Genomic DNA, 23,511 nt, shown 5'->3' with positions numbered 1-23,511 from the left:
ATAAAGAAATACACAGGAGTAAGACTACAAAGAGTTCTAGCATGCATTACTACTTACAGGGAACATGAAACATCTGTCTCCTCTTCTTCTCTAAAGCATACAACTACAAGGACTTAAGACTAAGCCCACAGAGTTTATCAAGAGCATTTCTGAATTAACCAAATTCCAGCACAATGGTGTACTGTCACAGTGCAAAACAGTACATATAACGTAGTCTAAAAAAATTAGCATCTGTCACTACAGAAGCAGCAATACACCAACATACTAATTTCTGTGGTTTGTAGGCAAGGGTTCTACATACTCAAGGGAATAAGTTGTCTAAAGAGCACAAGGCATATGACTATTTTAATGTCTCCATTTCCAGTGCATACATGGACCCAACATTTAGCAATTTACAGCTGACAATCTAAGTTAACTATATCTGACAGACAGGGATTCTTTCAACTGATTAAAGAAGCAAGCCTTCTGCCAGACATCACTATGCATCAGTGATGGATTCCAGAAACTGAATTGCCCCTGTGTGAGTTTTGAGATAGTTACTAGAAAATTCAGCAAAACAAGTAGAACCTCAATAAACCTAAAGGAATGGTGAAACCACTTCCCTGAAATTCAGGTGACTTAGCCAGTTTTATATACATATACGCATACACGTATATGTATGTGTGGTGGGTTGATCCTGGCTGGCAAATAAGCCCTTGCCCAGTCACTCACTCACTCTCCAGCAGCAGGATGGGGGAGAATCAGAAGGGTAAAAGTAAGAAAAAAATAATGGGTTGAGATACATACAGCTCAATAAATGAAGGGAAAAAAACCCCAAAAAACCTAAGTGATGCAAAGGCAATCACTCACCACTTCCCACCAGCAGACCAATGCTCAGCCAGTCTCTAAGCAATGGCTACTTTGGAAAAACTCCCCCAATTTTATTGCTGAGCATGATGTTATATGGTATGGCGTATCCCTTGGGTCAGTTGGGGTCAGCTGTCCTGGCTGTGTCCCCTCCCAACCTCTTGCTCACCCCCAACCTATTTGCTGGTGGTCGGGGGCAGAGTGAGAAACAGAGAAGGCCTTGATGCTGCACAAGCACTGCTCATCAATAGCTAAAATACTGGTGTGTTATCAACACTGTTTTGGTCACAGACCTAAACCACAGCACCATATATGGTGTTAGGAAGAAAAATAACTCCATCCCAGACAAACCCAGTACAATATGTAAGAAAAATATCTCCCCTCTCAGATATAGTTTCTGCAGACAAAGTCTATATGACAACCCAAGGGGATGTCAAGTGCCTGAAGAGCAGACCCCCAAGCTAGAAGCAGCTCATGACCATTAAATATCTCAATGCCATCTGCAAGACGTTGCAGTAACTGTGTGAAAGTTAGCGCTTCACAGGTCAAGAGGCAAGACCCACCTCTCAAGTGTGAGAAGCCTGTATTCCCTCCATGTCAGACAGTTGGGTTATGAGATTATATGGCCGTAGCCTGCTGAACAAGTCATTTATCAAAGGCAGAAAGCATTTGTAGCCGCTTTCAGTAACCTGAGCTAACAGATCACTGAGCCTCAGACACTGATGTTGCTAGCCTACACTGACAGCTTTGTGCATAGTTATCATTTTTGCTCCTGCCTAGACCTGGAGTCTGGCAGGAAAAAAAAAAGAAAGAAAGAAAAAGAAGCTGTAAAGTGAATTACAATCCACACGTATTTTTGAAGAGCCACTGCAAAAAGCCACATCATTGGTAAGAGCAACTCAAAGCAAAATACAGGGAAATCTGGTCTGATTGATCCACCATGCATCATTTGGTAACAGCAGTAAACAGATTTATTTTAGGAGAATATATGTTGACTTCAGCAGCTGTCTCTTTACATTGATAGTTAGTGGCTGCTCTTCCAATAGTCTGATGACCAATTCACATTATTTTACACCTTATTTCCTCCCAAGAATGGATTTTGAAGATGGCCAGGACCAACTTCCCCCCATTTTAGCTTTTGCTTTTTCAGTTCCAAATTCAATCACAAACTATACACTGCAAATTAGTTTGCTACCCGCATTCTCTCACACACTTTGGCAGACAGGAAAAAAACCAACACATTATTTTTCTACTTCTCATATCAACATTACTAACAAGAATAATCCCTTGTTCTGCATTCTAAATCTGAAGTCAAGGATTCTGGGAAAAAAAAAGTTCCCAAAACATTATAGCGTTTAAAGCCCTGTGAAAAGTTGGAATATAACAGAAAATACATCTATATAGATGTAATGGCACAAGTATTCAACTAGCTGCTATAATTTAATTATTAAAGTAACACTCCTACAGAAAACTATACAATTAATGAACAGATTTTTGAGGCAAACTACAGAATTTGCATTTCAAAGAGAAATGAAATTAAATACCTCTGAATGTTTATTGATTTTTGCTAGCTCTGCTGCTGTTTTCTCATCCTTAGTCTGTAGATTTTTGTCAGCTCCCAGCTCAAGCAACTTAAAAATTACACTTTTATGGCCATGCTGTGCTGCCCATATTAATGCCTGCAAAGAACAACTTCGTTTTACCAAGTTTACAAATAGAGCAAAAAAGAACAGAGGTTCAATCAATAACGCAACCTTCACAAATTCTTACATGGCAGAATCTGGAGACAAAGACAAGTAATGCAAAACAATCTGAAAGGGGTGTTAAAGCCACCAATATACCAGTGAGTATTTCTGAGGAAGTTGTACTTAGAAACAAATTTGTGGGTTCTTGCTTTTTAAAATTTTTATCATTAATTACAACACAGAGAAATAAATCACTTACTGAATACCCATTTTCATCTTGGGCGTTTATGTGTGATCCATGAGCGACAAGAAGAGCAACAACCTGAGGACAGCCTTTTCTAGCTGCATACATCAGTGGAGTCATTCGTCTCCTGAAAGAAAAGCAGGAAACTAAACATGTCTCTTCCAGGAGTTTAGAATATAGACTTATAATACTTCTGGGAGAAAAAGTTAAAAAATATATCAATCTTTTATCACCTCCAAATTCAATTAGCACATTAAAACACAAATAACCTTAACACATCCCAGCTATGAAACACAGTAGCTTGGTGACTAAACCGTTTCTGGTTTCGCTGCACGAAACCAGTGTTTAAAGACCATCCCTCCTGCTGCTACCACAGACCCAGCAGCAGGTCTCTCATTTAGCACATGAACCAGCTTAATAAGAAGGGAATGGGCATAACTGTAGATCACAGTTTTCACCCTACTAAAAGCAGAGAATATCAGCAAATCACCCATTTTTCCCTCTCAATAAAAAAGAAAAAAAAGTGTCAGCTTTTAATTTTTTACTTCAAAAATTATTTTTAAAAGACACAGCTGAAGTGACGAATTCTATATACAGTTTAAATCTAAAGATCTGAAAAGAAATATGCAGTTTTGTGGAGGGCAAGTTGTAAATCACAACTGAGTATTTAAGATGAAGAATATTAAGAACAACAACTATGTACATACTTGCAAAACCCTCTCTGGTAAAAATGTAAGCAAAAGAATCACAGGTCACACAACTCTTGCTCGGTGTGCAGTGCAATATTGCAGGATGCACACCTGTTATCAACATTCAGACCCCGCCCCAAATATGCCTGAGAGGAGTCTTCAGAGAATTACAGACAAATGCCATACCGAAAATCTTAACTTTTCAAGTACTAAAACTAAATGCACATCAAAATATTTGTCCTTTATCCCCTTTTTGTTTTCTGTTTCCAGAAGTGTATGTCTTGATGCCTTCTCTCCTATATATATAACCATTTCTTACAATTGCTGAATAAGTGAGTACTTACAGACATCACCTTTCCCATTATTCTGTTTCTTTTTTTTTATATCCCAAAACTACTATAACAACAGTCTATTGATCTTATGCTTCTACTGAGATCCTTATAAGATGAAGCCATTGTGAATTGCTCTGAAGTTTTGAAAGAAAAAAATATTGCTCAAAAGCTTCTGTTAGAAAAGTATCTTTCCAGATGACTGACACTTATTCTTTGGTGGAGTAAGATTGCAGAATTAAAAAAAAAAATGGAGTATTGGAGGACAAAGATGTAGAGTTTCTGGTTGCTATGAAGCAATCAGATTTAAGCTAAAATATTTTACTAGTGACGTTCAATTAAAATTTATTGTATCTTAAAATGCAGTATTTTTTCCTGAAAGACTATCACGTATTGCTTTTAACGTACAGCTCTGTGTCAAAAATCTGCTGTCAAAAGATTATTCTATCTTGTCAGAATATACTTGAGGGGAAGATCGCTCTTTCCAGTATTGTGTTTCTTAATGATAAGTTCAATACCGACCACTAGAGGGATGCCAAAAAGCATATGTAAACCAAAGCAGCTGTCTTAAAATACAAACTGTCTGCCTCCTTCCGGAGCATTGCTAGAACTAAGGCTTTGCTCATCTTTCCTTGTTGTTGCTCATTCACAAAAAGATAGTATTTTGTCTTATGCAAACACAGCTAAATGTACACTGAAAAAAAATCCATTCATATTACAAATTTGAAAGAGCCTTATGATAGGGAAAAAGAGTCAATTACTTGGAGATAAGCAAAATGAAAGGTAACCAGGCCTTCAAGACATACAGTCAATAAAAGAAAGGAACTTGGTAATGAAATGAAAAGACTTGCATCAGTCTATAACTAATTTGATTTAGTCCATCAACATTGCAAAAGTAGAAGTTTTGACTGAATATAAGGAGATATTTTTGCCATGGGGCACAGTTAATCAGTGGAACTGATTGCTCAGAGAAGTTTTGTAGTCTCCCATCTTTGGTGGGTTTCAAGACCCAATGTCATAGTGGACATGGCTTTAAGGAAGAAGTTGGACTAGAGACCTTCTGAAGTCCCTTCTGACCTGAATTACCCTGTGATTCTATGAAGATTACTATAAAAACAGAGAAAAAGACTCTGCCCCTGTAACTTAACAACTATCTGATGAGATAGTGAGATATAAATGTCTATACATAGACATACATAGGTATCTGTATTTCGAAGAATGACTAGAAGTTGATTACAACCTAATCATTTGTAGCAACAGAAATCAAACTTGCTTGCCTAATGTGGACACTCACTCCCACACTTATTTCTATTCAGTGGCAGGTAGCCTTTGACAGACTTCCCATGCTATCAACTTTGACTGCAAAAACAGTCCATTCATGCCTGTTTTCATTTTTTTCTGCTCTCACTTTTTTTTTTTTCCTTTTTTTTTTTCTTTGAACTTGTACTGCTACCTCGCAATTACCTTCTGCTTTTTCACAGGAAAAATACTGAACAAAATTCCAGAGGCTACAGTACAGTCTTTTCTCCAAAGAACATCATGTAGTCGTTACAGCTGCACAGTACTGCAGACATGGTATCTGAAATCAAGGCAACAACTCAAAGACATCAAAGCCACTGAAAAAGTTTCTCCATTTTTAAGTAAAACCCAATAAACATGACATTTAAAAGATCCACCAACATGAATAGCCATTAGTACTTCAAGCACTCAATTTTAATGTTCGAGTTTTAATTTCAAAGGCTACAAGCTGTTTCAGGGTAGAAACATATACAGGGATGCATAAATTTGCAATTGCGTTTATGCACCACTATATATGAGGGGGTACCGTTTAACGTCTCAGACACATGCTGCATAGGCACCACACCTCAGAAAGCAAGGTCCATTTACATGTAGGTCCACAAGAGGGAGACTAGAGCATTAGGGAAAACAAATCTTGTCTCCCTAACCCTGCAAAGAACCCCGGCAAAGACAACAAACAGCAAGCTTTAAGATGCCAAATCCACTGTTTCTTGCTTTAGTTGAAGAGAAATTAAATGTATTGGTACACCAGGGAAGTGGTGGAGTCACCCTCACTGGAGGTGTTCAAGGAACGTGTGGACGAGGCATTGTGGGACATGGTTTAATGGGCATGGTGGTGTTGGTTGATGGCTGGACTTGATGATCTTACAGGTCTTTTCCAACCGTAGTGATTCTGTGATCCTACTGCAATCTAAAAATGCACATAGAAAGCATAGCGATAACCATCCAGATAAAAGATCTGAAGAATCCTTTCGTCACTTTGAGGATCTGTGCAGACATTCGCGTTTCAGGTATCTGGCTTGCAGGTGACCTGCTTGTCCAAACACCTGTTAAGTCCTTTTGTATTGCACAATTTGCCACATGACATCTGCCCATATTGAACATGATACTGAAGTGATAGTCAATAAATAAGTAAAAATCTTAAAAGGCATATAAGCAATTTATCAATTAAGCACAATGTCTGTTCCAACTATGTTTGCTTCCAGCTATGCAACACTTAAATAAAAAGCAAGGAATTCTTCACTGGTATGATGCAAATTAGGTGGTTTTTGTTTGTTTTTATCTTCAGGTCTCCCTACTTTTATGTTAAGGCTGGAGAAAAAGACAAAACCAGAAGGTTTTTCACTTTTCAGGGCCATCCAAAACTTTGTATGTGTAATCTACACAAAGATACAACAGGAGGTTCTTATACGCGCACTTCATCGTGTCAAAAAAAATGGGGCAAAGCATAATCATAAGAGAGCAAGCTGAGTGGAACAGCCCTAAAAGCTACCACTTGGAGCCTCCTACCCTGGATAACCATGTGCCACGATAAAACCAGATGATACAGTGATAGCTAGCTATGTCCCTGAAAAATATCCCAAGTACCTGTCTATTACCATTAAGCTGAATCTGTGGTGCAGAATTCACCACACCCGACAAACACACATTCTTATGTTTGAGATCACGCTCTCAAGCAAGACAAAGTTCATCTTGCTGGAAAATTTCAGAAAGGGAGGAGAGGAAGAGAAGATGTCTTCCATCTAGCAGCAGGTTGCCTTGCATTGGAGAGATATCTATAGAAAATTCAGTATTTCAGGTTGGTGATCTTGAGAAGTATAAGCTGTATGCAAAGTCTCATAACTGGATATATGTTTACTAACTAGACCAGTGTATCATTAACACTAGAAAAAAATACAGCAGGTAGAAAACAATTTAACCTTAGGAGTTTAGTCTCAATCTTTTCTTATTGAGATCCCAAAGCAAGGAAATGATGCTACAAGACACTAATATTTTGGTCTATTGATCTCCAAAGTGAACACTGCTTCAGATAACCAGGAAGAATCTTCAGAAGCTTTTGAAGCCAGTTTCACCACTCCAGTGCTGTACATTAAGCTTGCAACTGAGAAACAAAGCAGTAACAGTGTGACCACTGCAACACAAGGAAAGCTATTTGCCCCTTTTCTGGCTTACTGGGGTGGGAAATCCTATACAACAAGGAGTATTGGAAGAACATACTTCAGTGTACTGTGAGCTGCAAGATACTTCTTCCAGGCATTGCCTGCGGGAGCAAGGTAGGAGAGCCCCCTACCTTCCTGAAGCAGAACTTGTTAGGATAATGGAACATACAGCTCTAGTAAGAAGGTTGGGCTGGAAAAGGCGACAGCTTAGTTGCAGGTTCCCTCATTTTAAGCTTCATTTCAGATTGCCAGTTCTTGTACCTTTCTGCTTCTGAACTCTGTTTACATGATTGTTTTAAAATTAAAAAAAAGGCATCTGTGTAAGTTCTACAGCACACAGAGGTGGGGAGGTAGGCACCTACAAAGTTATCTTCATATGGCTAGAAAAATACAAAGGATGTGATTATAAAAGGGATTAGCATAAAAATTAACAATGGTGATGGCAGAACTCTATGCTGTGACATTCCCAATTATCCTGCCCTGTCCTCCTTCATCCTCACTCCATCACATTTTTACAAGCAAGCTGGTTTAGCTGAAGACATGCACACTTTGACCTAATGTAGAAAAACAAATGAGTTATCCACACAATCAGAAACTTCTCAGACCATTTTCAATTTTGCTTTCAAAGTGGGGCTAAAGTATCCAATCAAGAAATTCAGTACATACACGTGGAATCTACTCCGCCTTTCTAATGAAGGGGGCAATTCTCTGTCATGTAAAAAAACCAAACCAATTCTATGCAAATAACCCATGATCAGGGTAAGCTAGTGGCAATGATAGTAAGTTTAATATACTTGTGATAGAATGTTGCTGATATAATGCTAATGGATTTCAGTGCAGGTTTTGTTTCTGTTTTACACAAAGGCTGCTCAGGTGACATTCCAAGACACCACGGTATGTTGTCAGAATGCCTCTGTTAAAAATAGCGTCTGATGTTGCTACTGTCCCTGAGTATTTTATACCTCTACCCAGAAACTGTACAGTCAATACTAGCTGGGAAAAGTACAATCGTCTACTTCAGTGTCTAGACTCCTTCTCCCTACCGAAAGATCCGATGAGCAAGCCTCAACACTTACATTCAAAAGCCATTCTTCCAAACTCAAAAACTCACACATTTACCATGCTCCCTAACTCAGATAAGAGGAGGGAAGAGATATATGGACACAGCCCAAATGAACACAGTACTTTGGTAAATGTAATTTTGCATCTGATTTTTTATATGTAGTCCCACTGTTCTGATGTTTGATCAACATAATAAAATAAGTCTTTCTGTCCTGAGTTCACAGCAATAGAATAAAAAACCTCTTTGATAGGCATGAAGTATAATACAGTGTAACATCATAAGGTATTTTTTGCTCTGAAGTGGATCAAAGATCTTGACTCATCCAGTATTAAATTCCCTGATTTTCTTGCCCCAGCCATAAAATGCACTGTACTGCATTAACTTTTCCCAGGCTATTTACCTTTATTGAAATGTACTGTTTGTCATTTGGCATGGTTAACTATCACACAACGATAATGTCAAGGTCTTTGAAATTATTATGTGGCAGTGCAGACTTACTATCTTATCAGTAGCAATAAATATCTTGCTAAAATTGAGGTGTTACACAATTGCTTTATTCTGACTATGCAACCTGAAGAGAGACCTACCTTGTGAACTGGGCAACACTGCGATGAAAATTTCCCCTTCCACTATCATCTTCTCAAGAGGGCAAAATAGATCAAAACTTTCATCATGAAACCATTTTTGATATTCCTCAAAACTGCTCTGAATGTAAGCATAAGTGAACATATGTAGGCAACTTAATAGCAGACTTGAGCAGTGATCATATTTTCATGTATATGCATTCATGTACACAACAGTATGCTTCAATCTCAACTTTTAATCTGCTCAATGACAAAAGACAGACAAAGGTCTAGTTCTTATAATACTCACCCTAAAAAAAAAAAAAAATCAAATACTTTCTGAAGACTTTTCTTTAAACATATACAAAATTCATAACCATTTTAGAGCAGAAACACTGAAGACTTGGTCACTGACCAGGACTCAACTGTGCTAGAAATTTTAAGAGTGAAGGAAAAAAAGCCACACAAACAAATCAAACCCACACATATCCCATACAGAACAAAAGACAAAGAGTTTATGTCAAAATAAAGGAGATTTCAGTCATTCACCTACTTGTACCTTCTTCTAACAAAGAGCTTTTGGCATGAAACATCAACTCAAAACACTCTCCTTACTGGCAAAGCCATTACCTTTTTTTTTTTTTACTCTACTTTATGTAAACAAGAACTTGGAGGATGTCATCACTAAAATCCATATTTACTAAACAACCTATGACATGTAATCCTAGCAGCAGTAATTTAGTTATCAGTTGGTCATGCCTTTTCCTTCTGCCTATAAAGAAATCACAGCTTAACATTAATAAAAACAGTGTAACTTCAAGAAAGTACTGCAGGTTAAAAGAGGTTTTAAAAAAAAGACTGCTTAAATATTTCCAGGCCTTACAAAAGGATAAAGTATATAATTTACATTTTGCAACAAAAGGGAGGTGAATGATACAAGATAAGCAGAACAAATTTCTCAAGGTAGCATTCACTTAAATGAAGCACTCAGGCTATAGTAGCTCTACAAAGACGGAGCAGATCTTACAACGCCTTCTTGTTTCACCTAGCCATTACCTTACTTCTTGTTCGTCTTTCAAAACTCTTCGGTTAGCACTTATGCTTTGACACGCTACATTCTCATTAACAAAACTGTTTTTACAGCCACCAGTATTCAGTTCCCAATTTTGATTTACCAAAATATTGGCAGTTACTCTAGTGAATCCTTTCTCCTCAATACTCTATCCTATTGCAAAGAAACCATCTACCTACTCCTAAACCACTCCTAAATCTGTCTTCTTTCTTAGACTTTTTATTTCTCACTAGTCCTTCCCTGCTCCATGCACACTTCACGAATTAAGACCAAAAAAATTTGCAGGTTTCTTTGTATCACCTCCAGATGACATGGAATAAAAAAGCCTATGGCTGCCCTAACAGCCTAACAGAGGAAGGATAAATACCAAACTCTACCTTACATCAGAATTAAGTATTCTGCTTTGCCTTCACACAAATTCCAGTTGTTGGCAGACAAAGGAGAAGCTTCCTAAAATCATTCCGGTTCTTAAGTGCTGAGACAGCCAAATAATGTGAAGCTTAGTTCTTAACACCTGTAATAAGCTGATCACACAGGAAGTACCCTCACAATAATCTCAACTCACTGAGAGTTCTGATGTACTCCCACAGAACATCCTGCTTGCTCTAATGAAATGGGTGAAGTGGGACTGCAGTGCCATATAGAGGGTCTGGTTTTACCCCTTATCTTCACAGAATCTGGTTTGATGTGTTTCATCCCCCTGTTTCAGAACACAGTGGAAGAAGCCCACGAGAAGCAGCAGCTGCTGCCCGCGCAGTTCTAATGGAGTGGTATGCACCGATGTCAAATACTGGAAAGGAAAAAAGGCAGTACAAAGATTTTTGAAAAATCCAGACCTTGTCATCTAACTTCTACTTTTGTTTGGTACAAATATGACATTTCTGATTGTCACTTAATTTATCTTTCCATTTGAGAAAGACTATTATTGCAAAAGTGAAAAAAACACAACTGCACACTGTATCTGATGTGTGCAAGCATAACTCATATGTTAGCACAAGGTCTTAGGAAACAAAGAGATAGCAAATAAATATTTGTATATAAAGGCCAACTATGCATAACATATTCTAAGTTTATAAATAAAGTTTTGGCCTTAAAATTCCCATCTCTTGTGTCAGAATCCAAACTTTTTTTTTTTTTCCAAAGTTTAGCCAAAGGCCTTTCCAAATGTAAACCTGCAGCTTTGCACTCTGACTTACATTTTCAAACACCCAGGACAAAATTTTATAATGCAAATACTTCCCCCATTTTTTAAAGCAGGATGTTTATCCTAACACCCAGTTATCTGACAGCAACAATATGTAATTATTTCAGAGTCTGCAGCTTTCTCTTCTTTCATGAAGAATTTTTAGCCTCTCTGTTAAGAACAGATGAATGGCATTTAAATTTGGTACCAGACATCAGTGGCACTTCAGTGCAACTATGTTTCCTCCTTGTCTATCAGTACTATGCTCACAGTGAGGTTCAGGGCCCAGGGTAATTGAATTCTACTAATGAGAATCAACAGGCCTCCAATTCTGTTCTTTTTAGAGGGCTACACATATCTCAGGTAATGGGGTGAAAGAGCTGTGGTATAAAAAATTAATTTCAGTTAGCTGAAAAACAAGCAGTTTCAAACAATATTTTTTTTTCAGCAAAGGGAGGACAGTTTATCCTGGGTCAGCCCAGAATTTCTTTCTTTTTGATGCAAAATGAAACATTGCATCAGACTATGCAACTACAGACATCTCACAATGCACTGCTTCAGACTGCTGAGACACAAAGTGGTAATTCAAGAAACAAGCTGTTATTTGTTTTTAAAAGGAGATAAAATCTCCGTTTAATCTGGATTATTCCCGATAGCATTGGAATAAATGTATTTTATATACAGAGAAGTTTTCTTTTTCCACAGAAGGATGTCTGTGAAAGGAATATAGCTAGATACCCACAAAAAGCTCAAAAGGAGGACATGAATTCAAATAAAGAATTAACTGATTTAACTTACATCCTTATACAGAAGAGGCAATATGATTTGGGAAAGGCAGAGGACATATTTCTTGCCTTTACACTGCAGTCTACAAATGTATTAAGATAAGTTTTTGTTTTAAATTCATATGTTGTTCAGCTGAGGAACATACTTAAATTTGATAAAACTGATCATAGTGTTATTTACTCAGATGAATGACTGTACCAGGAGAAATAAATATCTGGACACTAATCTCTCCTTATAGAGACGAATTTACAAAATTTGTCTGTATAGTGAAGTTACAAAAAGCTAACAAAGTACATGTCATCTTAACCAGCAACAGTTGTGTTTATAAAGATGTGTCTGTATATTAATATTAAATTTTATGCTGTATTCATAGACATGGGGTTTTTTGGTACCTGCAAGTCAGGTTAGGGTCAGCATTCCTTGACAGAAGCAGTTCTACAGTCTTCAAGATGTTTTCCTCTGAAGCATGCGCAGTACATGCTGCCATCAGCACAGTGTACTTATCTGTTTTGAAACTTACAGTTAGAAAATTACATATGTAAATGTAAATACCATGCTAATCCAGAAGTTCCTTTAAAAGCCTTGACGTTTGTTAAAGTTGTTAATAGGGTTCTGATACTCTAAGATCACATAATCACTAAGGTTGGAAAAGACCTTTAAGATCATTAAGTCCAACCATCAACCCAACACCACCATGCCCACTAAACCATGTCCCGCAATGCCTCGTCCACCACCTCCCTGGGCAGCCTGTTCCAATGTTTGCCCACACTCTCAGTAATGAAATTTTTCCTAATACCCAGTCTAAACCTCCCCTGGTGCAACTTGAGGCCATTTCCTCTCATTGTATCTAAAGATATTTAGAAAAATGTCAGAAACTTGCTTTTTCCTTCCAGTGAAAGTCACTAAAATTATCAGGAAAGATAAAGGCATCTAAAAAAAGATACGCAGAAAGATGGGAGTGAATGGCAGTAGTAAAGCATCTATTCCTACTGAAGTTTAGGATGCTACTGGGGTACCCAAAAAAAACAGTAGGAGCTTAACTATAGATGCTTGTTTCTCAAATCTTGTTCCACACCAGTAGATTAACTCCCTGTTCCTCCCCACTTCGCCCCAAAATACAGTCAAGGGAACAAACAGCTTACAGGAATTTAACTGCAATGGATTAAAAAAAAGTGCATGAAATGTACTATAAACACCTAATAACATCAATTTTAGGGAGAAGAGGCCCATACAAAGGACAGTTGAAGTAACAAGGCTTTTTTATAGGGCTTAAGGAGAAGGAAGTAAATTTACTAAACTAAACTACTATGGCACAGTAGTGGCAGGAGGATGATTAAACGTATGTTTTTAGATGTGGATTTAAAGAACATCTATACAGTCCATAAAGATTCATCAGGAAGAATCAGCGTATTTGCTCCAGCTCTGAAGCCAGCTGGGTGTTACATGCTCACAAATCAGAATTGTACAGCACTGCTGTTTGTCCACAGAACAGGGGACATTTCCATCCCCATGGTTCTCCTACAGACACGTGGGAAGCATCACACCTCAAGGACCTCAGAGATCTAGTTGGCCCTAGAGTCAAATAGAAGATTGCCATTTGAATAACTGCCCATTTTGCTTATTGCACAAACTTGTTCACAAGTTCAAACATGCCTTTAACAATTTGTTTTAACAAGTATAATTTTGGCTGTACCTACTTCACACTTTCAGACCATACCATGAAGTGTTACAACATATTTTCTAACTTTCTTGCAGAAATTTTAAGACCATGTATGTATTAACACCTTTATTCTTCAACTGAGGTCAGATTTTATTATATTTAAACATGAGAAGTTTGTTATATACTTTACCCCATCTGCTCTACTTCATTTCTCACCAATTCTTGTCCCCCACCCCTCCAACCACAGACCTTAGTTTTGCATTTAAATTAATTTGTTTTTTATTATATACAATCTTTTAATTTTCACCTACCTCATGTAGAAGTTCTAACACACATAAATCAGTATGTTAAATGAAAAATCAAGTTTCAAAGAGTCACTTAAACTCCTGAACAGTAAGCAAGTAACATTTCAGTAAATTACTTGACACACTGACGGATTTTTACTCAAAATGTTTAACCTGGTTATCAGTAACAAGATGAATGGAAAGATGGCTGGACTTTGAACAAAGGTTGTGATAAGCACCGTTAATCTGGGAATGATATTTAGGAGGAACCTGTAGTTATATTTGTATTCAGTATTTCAGGTAGTGATAAAGAGTGAGAAATTCGTTTCTGTTATCCTACCTGTAGTTCATACATGTGAGCAAGAGAAGAAGGGGAAGAAACACCTTAGAATTCTCAGGTTTCTCTTTTGCAAAGAAAAACTGGTAAGAGACTGCAAAAAAGGTTAGTTTATGTTCAGCCTAACTGAAAAACCCAGAAAAGCCAGTGAATTTACTCCTCAAAGATGCTGCATTCTGATCCCATCACACAGTGAATGCTACATTAGTTCCTTGTTCTTTGCAGCTACCAAAAAGGGTAAAATTAAGTAACCACTTACAAAGAATGACTGAAACGTGACAAAAGGTGATTAACAGTATAGCTATTATTAGGATTATAAGCATTATAGGATAATTCATATAGGATCACTTACGTGATTGCCTGCTGATACAAAAAAACCCAGCAGGACTGCTGACATCTAGTACTACTTTAAGGATGGCATATCTTTACTGAACACATGTGGCCTGACGTGAATCAATGACTTGCAAGACTGTTCCTGGCTAGACAGTACTCTCCTGTGCATATGCCCTAGCTACTGTTTCCCTACACAGACTAACAGGGAAACAAGCTGAGAAACCTGATCCTAGCAAGGTGCCACTTAGGGCAAACACAGTTGGTCACACACTGAAAAAATGCCATGCATGTTGGTTAACTGATCAGCTGAAACTGCTGCCCATAGCAGTTTCTGCCCCATTTATAGCTCTCTACAGCCATAAACAAGGAACAGGTATGAGTTGTAGGCAGCCACAGTTGTAGGCAGCCACATGGAAGTTCTCTGAAATTGGCTACAAGGACAATAATTCAAAGGCATGATTGCTTTTGGTGCAGGCAATCTATGCTAATCTCATAATTTGATCAGCTGCTAAGAAGTTCAAGAAAATTTTCAGAGCCAGATTTGTACCATCTGCATTTCAGTCTACTACTATTACAAATATCGGCAAGTTACTGGAAAATAAGATCACTGGTTTTATGTACTTGGCAGTATTGTATGTCGCATCAGTTTCTTCTGTATTGCAATGTGTTTTCTTGAACTTGGATAAATCTTCCACCACAATGAAAGAGAAGGAAAATAACCAAGGTTTCAGTAGGAAAAAGTTACTATTAAGCCATAAAAATTGACAGAGGAACTGATATTACTTAGAAGCTCCACTGAACTCTTGCAGGAAAAGGTGATCTAGCAACACACTGAAGAACAGTTTTCACTTAATAGAAAAATTGTGCTCTAGTTTGAGAGAAATCCACATTAGTTTCCCATGAACTGGAAAGCTAATCCTGTTGTTTGGGATTCTAGCTGCATGTACATACTTTGTAACAGGATCAAAGGAAGTTTTAACTCTACAACTTTATCCAGAATTCTTGAATAAGTATTTCCAAACACCCTTTTAAAAAGAGTACTTGGGGATTGCAAGGTAGGAGGGAAAGACAGAATGAGAGTGAAAGAACAAGAAAACCCGTCAGCTGAATCCAGATCAGTTCCAAGAACACCATTTTTACTTTAAAACTGTGAAACTACTGTTTACTTTAAAACTGTGAAAACTTTTTACTACTGTTACTTCAAAACTGTGAAAGCTAGACTAGGTCCCAGTTGCACTGTGAACTTTGATTTTTTCCCTATATATGTAAAAAGAGAATAAGGATAGGACAATGTCTGGTACTGAGCATTACTGGCCAGTATTTTTCATTCACATCTTACCTATTTCAAAACATGCATTAGCACCTCTGTCCAGAAGAAGACGCACTACTGCAAAATCAGCCACACTGGCAGCACACATCAGGGGAGTCCATCCAAACTGAAAGCTAGACTCTATGCTTATACCTGTCAAAATTTAAGATACTAAAATCATAAAACTGAACCACAATAAACATGCATTTTATAAACCTTACTCTCAATATGCATCGTTACAAAGGTTATGCCCTGTTTGCCTTTAGTCCTAGGGAGAGAAGTCTCCTATACCATTTTCATTTTTTTAATACACCTTTACCTAGAATACCAGAAAACAACTTTTAGAACTGACACCAAAGAAGCTCAGTTCTCAATCAAAGAAGTTAAGTGCCACAGAAAGACTACATTTAAAAAAACATGTAAGTAATTAAATTTAGCTGCAAAAAATAATTTCAGAGAAGTGCACAGAATCTCTGCTTTCTCCACTTATGCGCAATAGCTTTCCTCAATCAAAATGAAAAATTTCCATTCTTGCCAAGCCAAGCGGACTGCTGTGGCAGCAACCTGCTTGTCAGGCTATTAAGATCATACTGACCAAGGTTTTCCTGCTTCACAGCTCCTTTTATTCACTGTCTTGCAAGGCAGTTAACTAGCAGATAGCAGTTTTGCATTCAGTACTAACAAAATATTATCTCAATAGAAAGAAGAAATAGATTACGCAAGATTCAGTCACAATCACCAGACCTGTGTGTTACTCTTTATAATAGCCATATCTTCCTTTGTATCTAGAAGTAAGCTTGCCAGACAGCCCTCCCAAATTCACCAAGAACCAAGTACCAGACCGAGATACTCAACTGACAACTTTCAAATAAAAATCTCTATACATTTTTGCAGTAAGAGGAATCATCTTTCCTTCAATCCCTCCTCAGATATTACTTTCCCTATAACAGTTTCCATCAGCTGGTTCCATATTAGTCCAACAGTGATTACGGATAATCAAAAATACTTCTTTACAAAAGACAGCTCTGAAAAAAACAAAACTGTCCTAAGAAATTTTTGACAGATGAGCTACATGCATACCTTTTAATGCAAAATGTGTATTTATTTTCCCTGCCTTCACAGTCTGTCAAAGATGTGCTCAGCGTAGCAACATAAAGTCATTAAGGCTGAGGGAGTAACAGGTCACTGCTCTGGGATTGATTTTTCAACTGTATGATCACTGGAGTTGTAGATGCAATCAGTAAAGAGGTAACATTCAATGAAAGCCAGGTGTTGGAAGCACTCTAACACCTCTAACACCTGCAAGCCACAGAAGTTATCATCAGATCTTCTTAGTAATGTGTACATACTATCTGCAGTCCTTTATGTCACAGCACGCCAGTTTGTCTGCAGCATACAAAACATTTCATCAAAGCCCACAGCCAAGTTCTACAAAGGAAGCCACTATGGATCCCTTAGCAGTGATATCTGAACTTCCTTGTAGAACAGTCTCTTCAAGAATTTAGAACGTCTGATATCCAACAGCCCACTGACGTAACATTAGCAGGAAAGGAATATCAGAAAGCTGGCACTCTGTCAGCCTTAAGTCCCTTTTCCTCTTAAGAAGAAAAGCAGTCCACGTAACTAGAGCTCCCATCTACAGCTTTTTATTTTAATACATATCTGAGTAATAGTGACAAAAGAGCTACTTGGCAGGCACATAGAGACTTATTAAAACTCTTGAGAAGGTATTTTCCTCGTTGCTTTCTTTACACATATAGCAGACAGTATCTGCCATGCTGATGGTGCTTTTTCTAAGTTCTAGAAGTAGAATGGTCTTTTTAGCAACAGAATGTCAAAGCTGTATTACAGCTTGTTTGCCCTGCATGGTCTCTTGCCATCCTTGAAGTGACTGTCTTGAAGTACCACGCTGCATGAAAGTCACAATGCAAACCAGCTAGAATCTCAGAGGAAGGCAAAGAAAGGACAACTGAACAGTAACAGTCATGTTGCTTCTTGACTGCATGGTTATAGGAGCTGTTGACTGAACCAGAAATGTCTCCCCTTTGTTACTACTCAGACTCTCTCATTAGATGAGCTGTTCTTGAAGTAAACAGCACTAGTTTAGCACTAAGAAGTCCTACAAGGCAACAGTGAAGCCCAAAAAAAATTTTTAGTAAAAAATCAGGCCACATCTAACAGCCAGAGAGAGGGGAGGCTGCTGCAGCTCCACGCCCCCAGGTCCAACCAGTATTGATATTGAGTGTGTATTCCCAGCAGGCACACACATACACCAACAGCCACACCAATCAACGCAGACAGACAGAGCACTCGTGAACACAGAGAGTCTCATCCTGCTCCCCTTTGCGGTAGATATATCTCCTCCAGCTGCCGGCATCACAGACACACAGGCCTCTGACCCTGGTCCCACTCCTGTGGCTGGCACATCCTTTCACTCACTCCAGTCTCTACAGTCGCTGGCACCCAGGCACAAGGGCCCTATGACAGCCCTGGGAGTCCCTTCCTCTGAGTCCGTAACTTGAGTTCCGGCCCACCCTTGGGCCTCTCTGCTCCTCTGCGCTTGTGAAGGTGGGCCTGTGATGGGCTAATGGCTTCCATGACAGGCCTGGTAGGAGCTGGGCCATGGTATTCTTTGGGGTCCCCCACCTGCCATTGTCCCTCTGTGTTCCTTTGTGGGCATAAGCAGAGGAGCTTTTCAGTCACATAACCTCACGAATTATGTCTAGGAGGCAAAGCAGATACAACATTCTTTCTTACAATCCGAGTTACAGACAACTATCCTCCTCTTTAACCAGGAATAGGGAGAAATACGTTCTGGCCCCAGACGTGCTCTACAGCACAAACTATATGAAGCATGTGGATAATGGCAAAACAAAATAACAGCAAAAGAAGAATGATGTTCTTTCTGTGTTTACTATAGTTTCTCTGGTACCTCTTTCAGCTATTTTCTTGACTAGGACTAACAGTTACAGTAGAAAGGCTGTTTTTTTACAGAAAAATGTAACCTCAAAGTTAAAAAGGTTAACAAGGTAATGCCTGAAGAGCTACAATCAACTGCTACATACAGCTTTTAATGCTAAATAATTCCATGTTTGACACAAAAAAATGAGGTCTTGAAAGACTTTAATTTAGTTTAAGAACAGCTCTTAGTATTACAACACATTCACATTCAGACCAAATTTATCTGAGGAAAAAGTTCTAAAATTCTTGATTCTAGAAGACTCCTCTCTAATAGAAGTATCGATTTCTTTTAAGTCTGTCAGCACTTTGTGCTGTGGTTCCACAATACCTTAAAGCTGAGTTAAATCAGAGCTGCTGATGTCTCCCACTGCTGGGCCAGCTACGGTTCTCATCTGACTGAGGGTTCAGAGTCCTAAACTGGCTGAAAAATTATTCACACACCCCCCACACTCCCATAGTTTACTACTACTTTAATTCCCTGCACAGGCTCACAAAAGATCAGATGAGCTCGAGCACTCATGCAAAGATAGGAGTGGAACAGACTGCTGAATGAAAACAGGAAAGAGGATTTGACTGTAGCTGTATCTTTGATCAGCCTAAACTGTCATGAGGTCGTAACTTTTAATTCCGTTTGAGGAAAATGAACATATGAATTATGTGGTGTTAAGTATTTTACTCCCAAAGCAGGCCAAAATGCCAAAGTCATCTTTGAAGCTTGCATTACTTTTTGTGACGCGTACTTCAGAAATTTGTTCTTAGTATGTTGCCATTTTATAGGAGGGGTAAGGGAAGACATTGTGCTTATCCATCTCCTCAAAGAGCTCTGTAAAACTGCCTCAGCACCAAAGATTCTTAAAGCAATGGCTAAGCAAGCCAGAAGACAATATGTTCTCACTCTACCTGAAAGAATGGCCCCAACTGTTGCTAGGAAATCCACTTCCAACACAAACCTTGAGTTTGGTTGAGCACTGTTAGCGAGCCTCCTACAAGCTCTACTGAACATACACTAAAGGCAACTTTGGAGGCAAAGATTTAATCTGACTGAGCATGATTCCTCTGAAGGACAACATTACCTTTCTTCAGAAACATGTCCCTGTTAGAAAGGCATTGTGTTCTACTGCTCTGCCGGACAGTACTGGATGGGTCCAAATTTACTATTAATTGTATTTTCAGGAAATGGTAGATTCTTTTGTGATACTGCCTTGTGCATTTCAGGGGACATGACACTAGACTACAGGAATCTTTGGCCTGACCTTATGCTCTTACAGATACCTATCATCATCTTACAACTGCATAGAAGTGCTCATTATGTAGCAGGCATCAACACAGAAAGTGAACTACTGCTGTTTGACTGAAATACAAGAAATACAATAAAAATGAATGGATATAACAAAACAATTAAGCAACCTGATGCACAGACATCACTAAAAACTCTACCTATAAATAAGAACATATTTTCTCAAAGCAAGACAGAAGATGTATTTCACTCAGTAGTACTCCTCTGTGTTTCAGCCTGTGCAAGTTTTCACTTAATTTAAAAAGCAAACCATTCCCCCACTGCGGTGAGAAACAGTCTTCTAAAAGGGCAAGTAATGTCATTGTTTTAAAACTCAGAAAAACCCATTGCTAACTAGGAAACTACTTTCTTCCAGCCCTAAGATAGATTTTCCTCAGAGAACAAGCTCTTGGCTAGTATATTCTGCTTGCTTGCTGAAGCAGAACTTCCTGACAATTATCACCAGGCAGGTCAACTCAGCTATGCAGTTTTTGATTGCCCTGAATGCTTCAATAAGTGATCCAATCCTCCTAACACTCAATAACAGAAACACATTACAGACAAATACTGAGTAACAGAAGAGGGAGAAAGGTTTTTAGTGTTAAGACAAACTACTTTTTAGTGACAAATGCCACATAAACCCTATTAGACCTTTCAGAATCACAAAATGTTTGTCCAGCTGATGTTGCCAGGACAGCAGTATGAGACAGTGCACATACCAGACACTTAACAGTGCTGTGAGTGAGGAAAAAAAAATGGAATTTCCAAATTGGGGGAGCATTAAAACAAAAAAGCCAGCCTCCCCTTCCTGCCCCACCCCCAGTAACCTTCAACACCAAAGTATGACCACCCACTGAATTCTCACTCTCAATTTAAACCACCTCAACTTCAGTATTTGTAATTGATATTTTCAGGATAAAGATGCATCTGAAAACAAAGAAACACCTTATTTCATAGTTCACACATTATCGTTTTCTCAATTTTCAGGGCTCCTGAATGACAAAATAAATATAAATTAAAAGGAATTTGATGGAATACCACATGCTGAGTCACTGAAAAAGTAATTTCATCTTTAAAATAAAGAGTTTATATCCTGTATTTGAAACATTCACATATTCCTACATGCACTCAACACATTATTTTGAAATGAGAAACTTCGAAGCTTTAGAATTCTTGCCACATTCAATTAAAAACATTCAACTTCATAACCGACTTTCCTCACCGGAGTTTAAGAGTTCTTCAATTAATGACACATCACCACGAAACAGAGCCTTCTTTAATGTTTCATTCTTGTCCGCCTGCAAAATTTGATCCAACTGCTAGATAAGCAAAGAAAAGTTAAGTCAAAGCCTAGTAACTGTTTCAAGGTAAAAACTACAGCTTGATTTCAGTACGAAAGCACTAATGAACTCTGTAAGAACAAAGTGGAGAAGGTGGGGGAAGGAGCAAGCTAAGACTTTCCTTCTTCCATCTCTGTAGACCTGCTTAGGGTCTACTGTAAAACATAAGTTTTAAATTAACTTTTCAGAAAGGTTCCATTCTCTGAAAATGTAAATATCTTCTTTCTCAACAGATCTGCTATCCTTCTATGCTGCTCTCAGGTTTTTTTAATGGTATTTGATTTCAATTAAGATTCCTTTTCATCTTTTCGCAGTAGAAAAACGTTGCAACACATTTCTGTACCTTTTTTTCTGTCACATGTTGCGAAGCACAGCATTAAAAAATATATCTATCAGACATAAAAGTTAAGAGTTTGGGGCAACGTAGCTCAATGACTAGCTGTCTGGCTTAATACAGCATGAATTCACTGCTGGAAAGGGTTACCGTTCCTCTTTCCTCCTACTCCTGTGGTGGCAGAGGTATTTGTATTGCTGCATCATAAATGATTTGGCTGAAAAATGCCCTGATCAAAAGACTAGTTTATACATCAGACAGTTGCCTGATTCAAGTTCCTTTCAAAAGCATCACAGATTTGTTCTCTATTAAAGCTGCAGATCCAGCTGAAGATTGCTGCTGGCATTATCTCCATTATACAAAACACTTACATACACCAATAAGTTGGGGACTAATCGCTAGTTTCTTTGCAGACAGAAGTGGGTATGGAAAGAAGAGAAGTCGTATTTCATGATAAGTTTTGAAGTCATAATGTGGGAACTCATAACTATACAATTTCCCCAGCATGCTGTAGTCTATCTTTAGTAAGTGCTTAGTGTCTAGAAAACCAAAGATGAGAAACCGCCAATATACTAATTTAGCCCTATTTTTGTTTTACTCAGCCAACAATTTCCAAATAATGCATATCTTTGGATAGGAACCTCAATTTAAAGATCAAGGCCCCTGAAAAACTGACTATAACCTTTAGCAAGAGTACTGCAAGTATTCAGTTACTTCCATTTTCCAATTCCAGTCATGAGACAAACCAACGGCTAAAAAGCCCTGCAGAATCTCCCTCTACCTCACACTACCACATGCCTCACACCTATTAGATGCAATAAAATCACTTAAATCTTCATGTTAGTAAGAAACAGTCTCAGAGATTTAAGATCTAAAACAGCTTTATAGGCCTCCAGTCACTTTCAAATTTATTCTCATGTTGAAATAAGAACTAGGGCCTGTTATTAAGGGGGAGAGAAATGTTTTAAATAAAAGTTAAGGTTTTATGTAAGAAGACAAACACCCAAAATTTAAGTGCTGTTTACTCCCGGATTGAGGGTACACCACCATTACCCTGCTAGGAAACAACCACAGAGCAGGCGCCAGCCGCAGCCCCTCCCAAGGCCGCCGCCCTCCTCAGTGAGACCCACCGAGCCCCACTCCCCTCATGGTGGTTTCAGGCCGAGGCCACCTCCCTCACGTTACCCCGCCCCGAGAACGCCCGGCCGCAGGCCCCAGCTTGAGGAAGCCGAGGGGCTTAGCCCCACCTGCGGCTCATGCCGCACGACGCCAATATCCCAGCCGTCCTCGTCGCTGTCGCTGTCGCCGTCCTCGTCGCCCCCCGCCACGACGCGGGATCCCCACGGCACGGCGGCCATGGCGCCCCGCTCCGCGCGCGTAGCCTCGACGCCGGCAGGTCACGTGGCCCGCGGCGGCCGTGCCGCTTTCCCGCGTATGAGGGCCCGGCGGCGCTGCGCGCGCGGCTCTCGCGGGGGCTGTAACGGCCCGTCGCGTGAAGGGCGTGTGGTGCCCCGCTGCCCGTGCCCCTCGGAGCGGCGGGGCGGCGGGGGCGGCAGGGCTCCCCACAGCGCTCCCCACAGCGCTGTAAGTGACCTGTGTTTGGGTATCCGTTTCTGGGCTAGGCAGCTGTAGCCTGTGAGGTGAAGGGGGTAGCCCAGTCCGCGCTGGTGATAAGGTGACAGCGTCAGGTAAAAGAAGCAGATGAAACTTTTGTTTATAAGTATATGGGAGTGTAACACGGCTTACTAGTGGCTCAGCT

The 23,511-nt window shown here is 39.1% G+C and overlaps 1 protein-coding gene across 1 annotated transcript in view; it reads right to left on the bottom strand.

Moving 5' to 3' along the window:
• The window catches only part of ASZ1 (ankyrin repeat, SAM and basic leucine zipper domain containing 1), a 41,241-nt gene extending 18,131 nt beyond the window's left edge, over nucleotides 1-23,110 (bottom strand). Inside the window, exons 1-6 of the mRNA XM_009817201.2 lie at nucleotides 23,000-23,110; nucleotides 21,301-21,397; nucleotides 15,872-15,994; nucleotides 12,311-12,422; nucleotides 2,791-2,902; nucleotides 2,391-2,525 (exon numbers count right to left, since the gene is read on the bottom strand). Coding sequence (XP_009815503.2) covers nucleotides 2,391-2,525; nucleotides 2,791-2,902; nucleotides 12,311-12,422; nucleotides 15,872-15,994; nucleotides 21,301-21,397; nucleotides 23,000-23,110 — 690 coding nt within the window. The remainder of the gene's footprint in view (nucleotides 1-2,390; nucleotides 2,526-2,790; nucleotides 2,903-12,310; nucleotides 12,423-15,871; nucleotides 15,995-21,300; nucleotides 21,398-22,999) is intronic.
• Between the last annotated feature and the right edge of the window lie 401 nt (nucleotides 23,111-23,511).

The sequence above is a fragment of the Gavia stellata genome, chromosome 4 (assembly GCF_030936135.1).
Source record: "Gavia stellata isolate bGavSte3 chromosome 4, bGavSte3.hap2, whole genome shotgun sequence".
Classification (NCBI taxonomy): Eukaryota; Metazoa; Chordata; class Aves; order Gaviiformes; family Gaviidae; genus Gavia; species Gavia stellata.
Note: the sequence above shows the minus strand (reverse complement) of the source record. Positions and strands in the feature narration are given on the sequence as shown.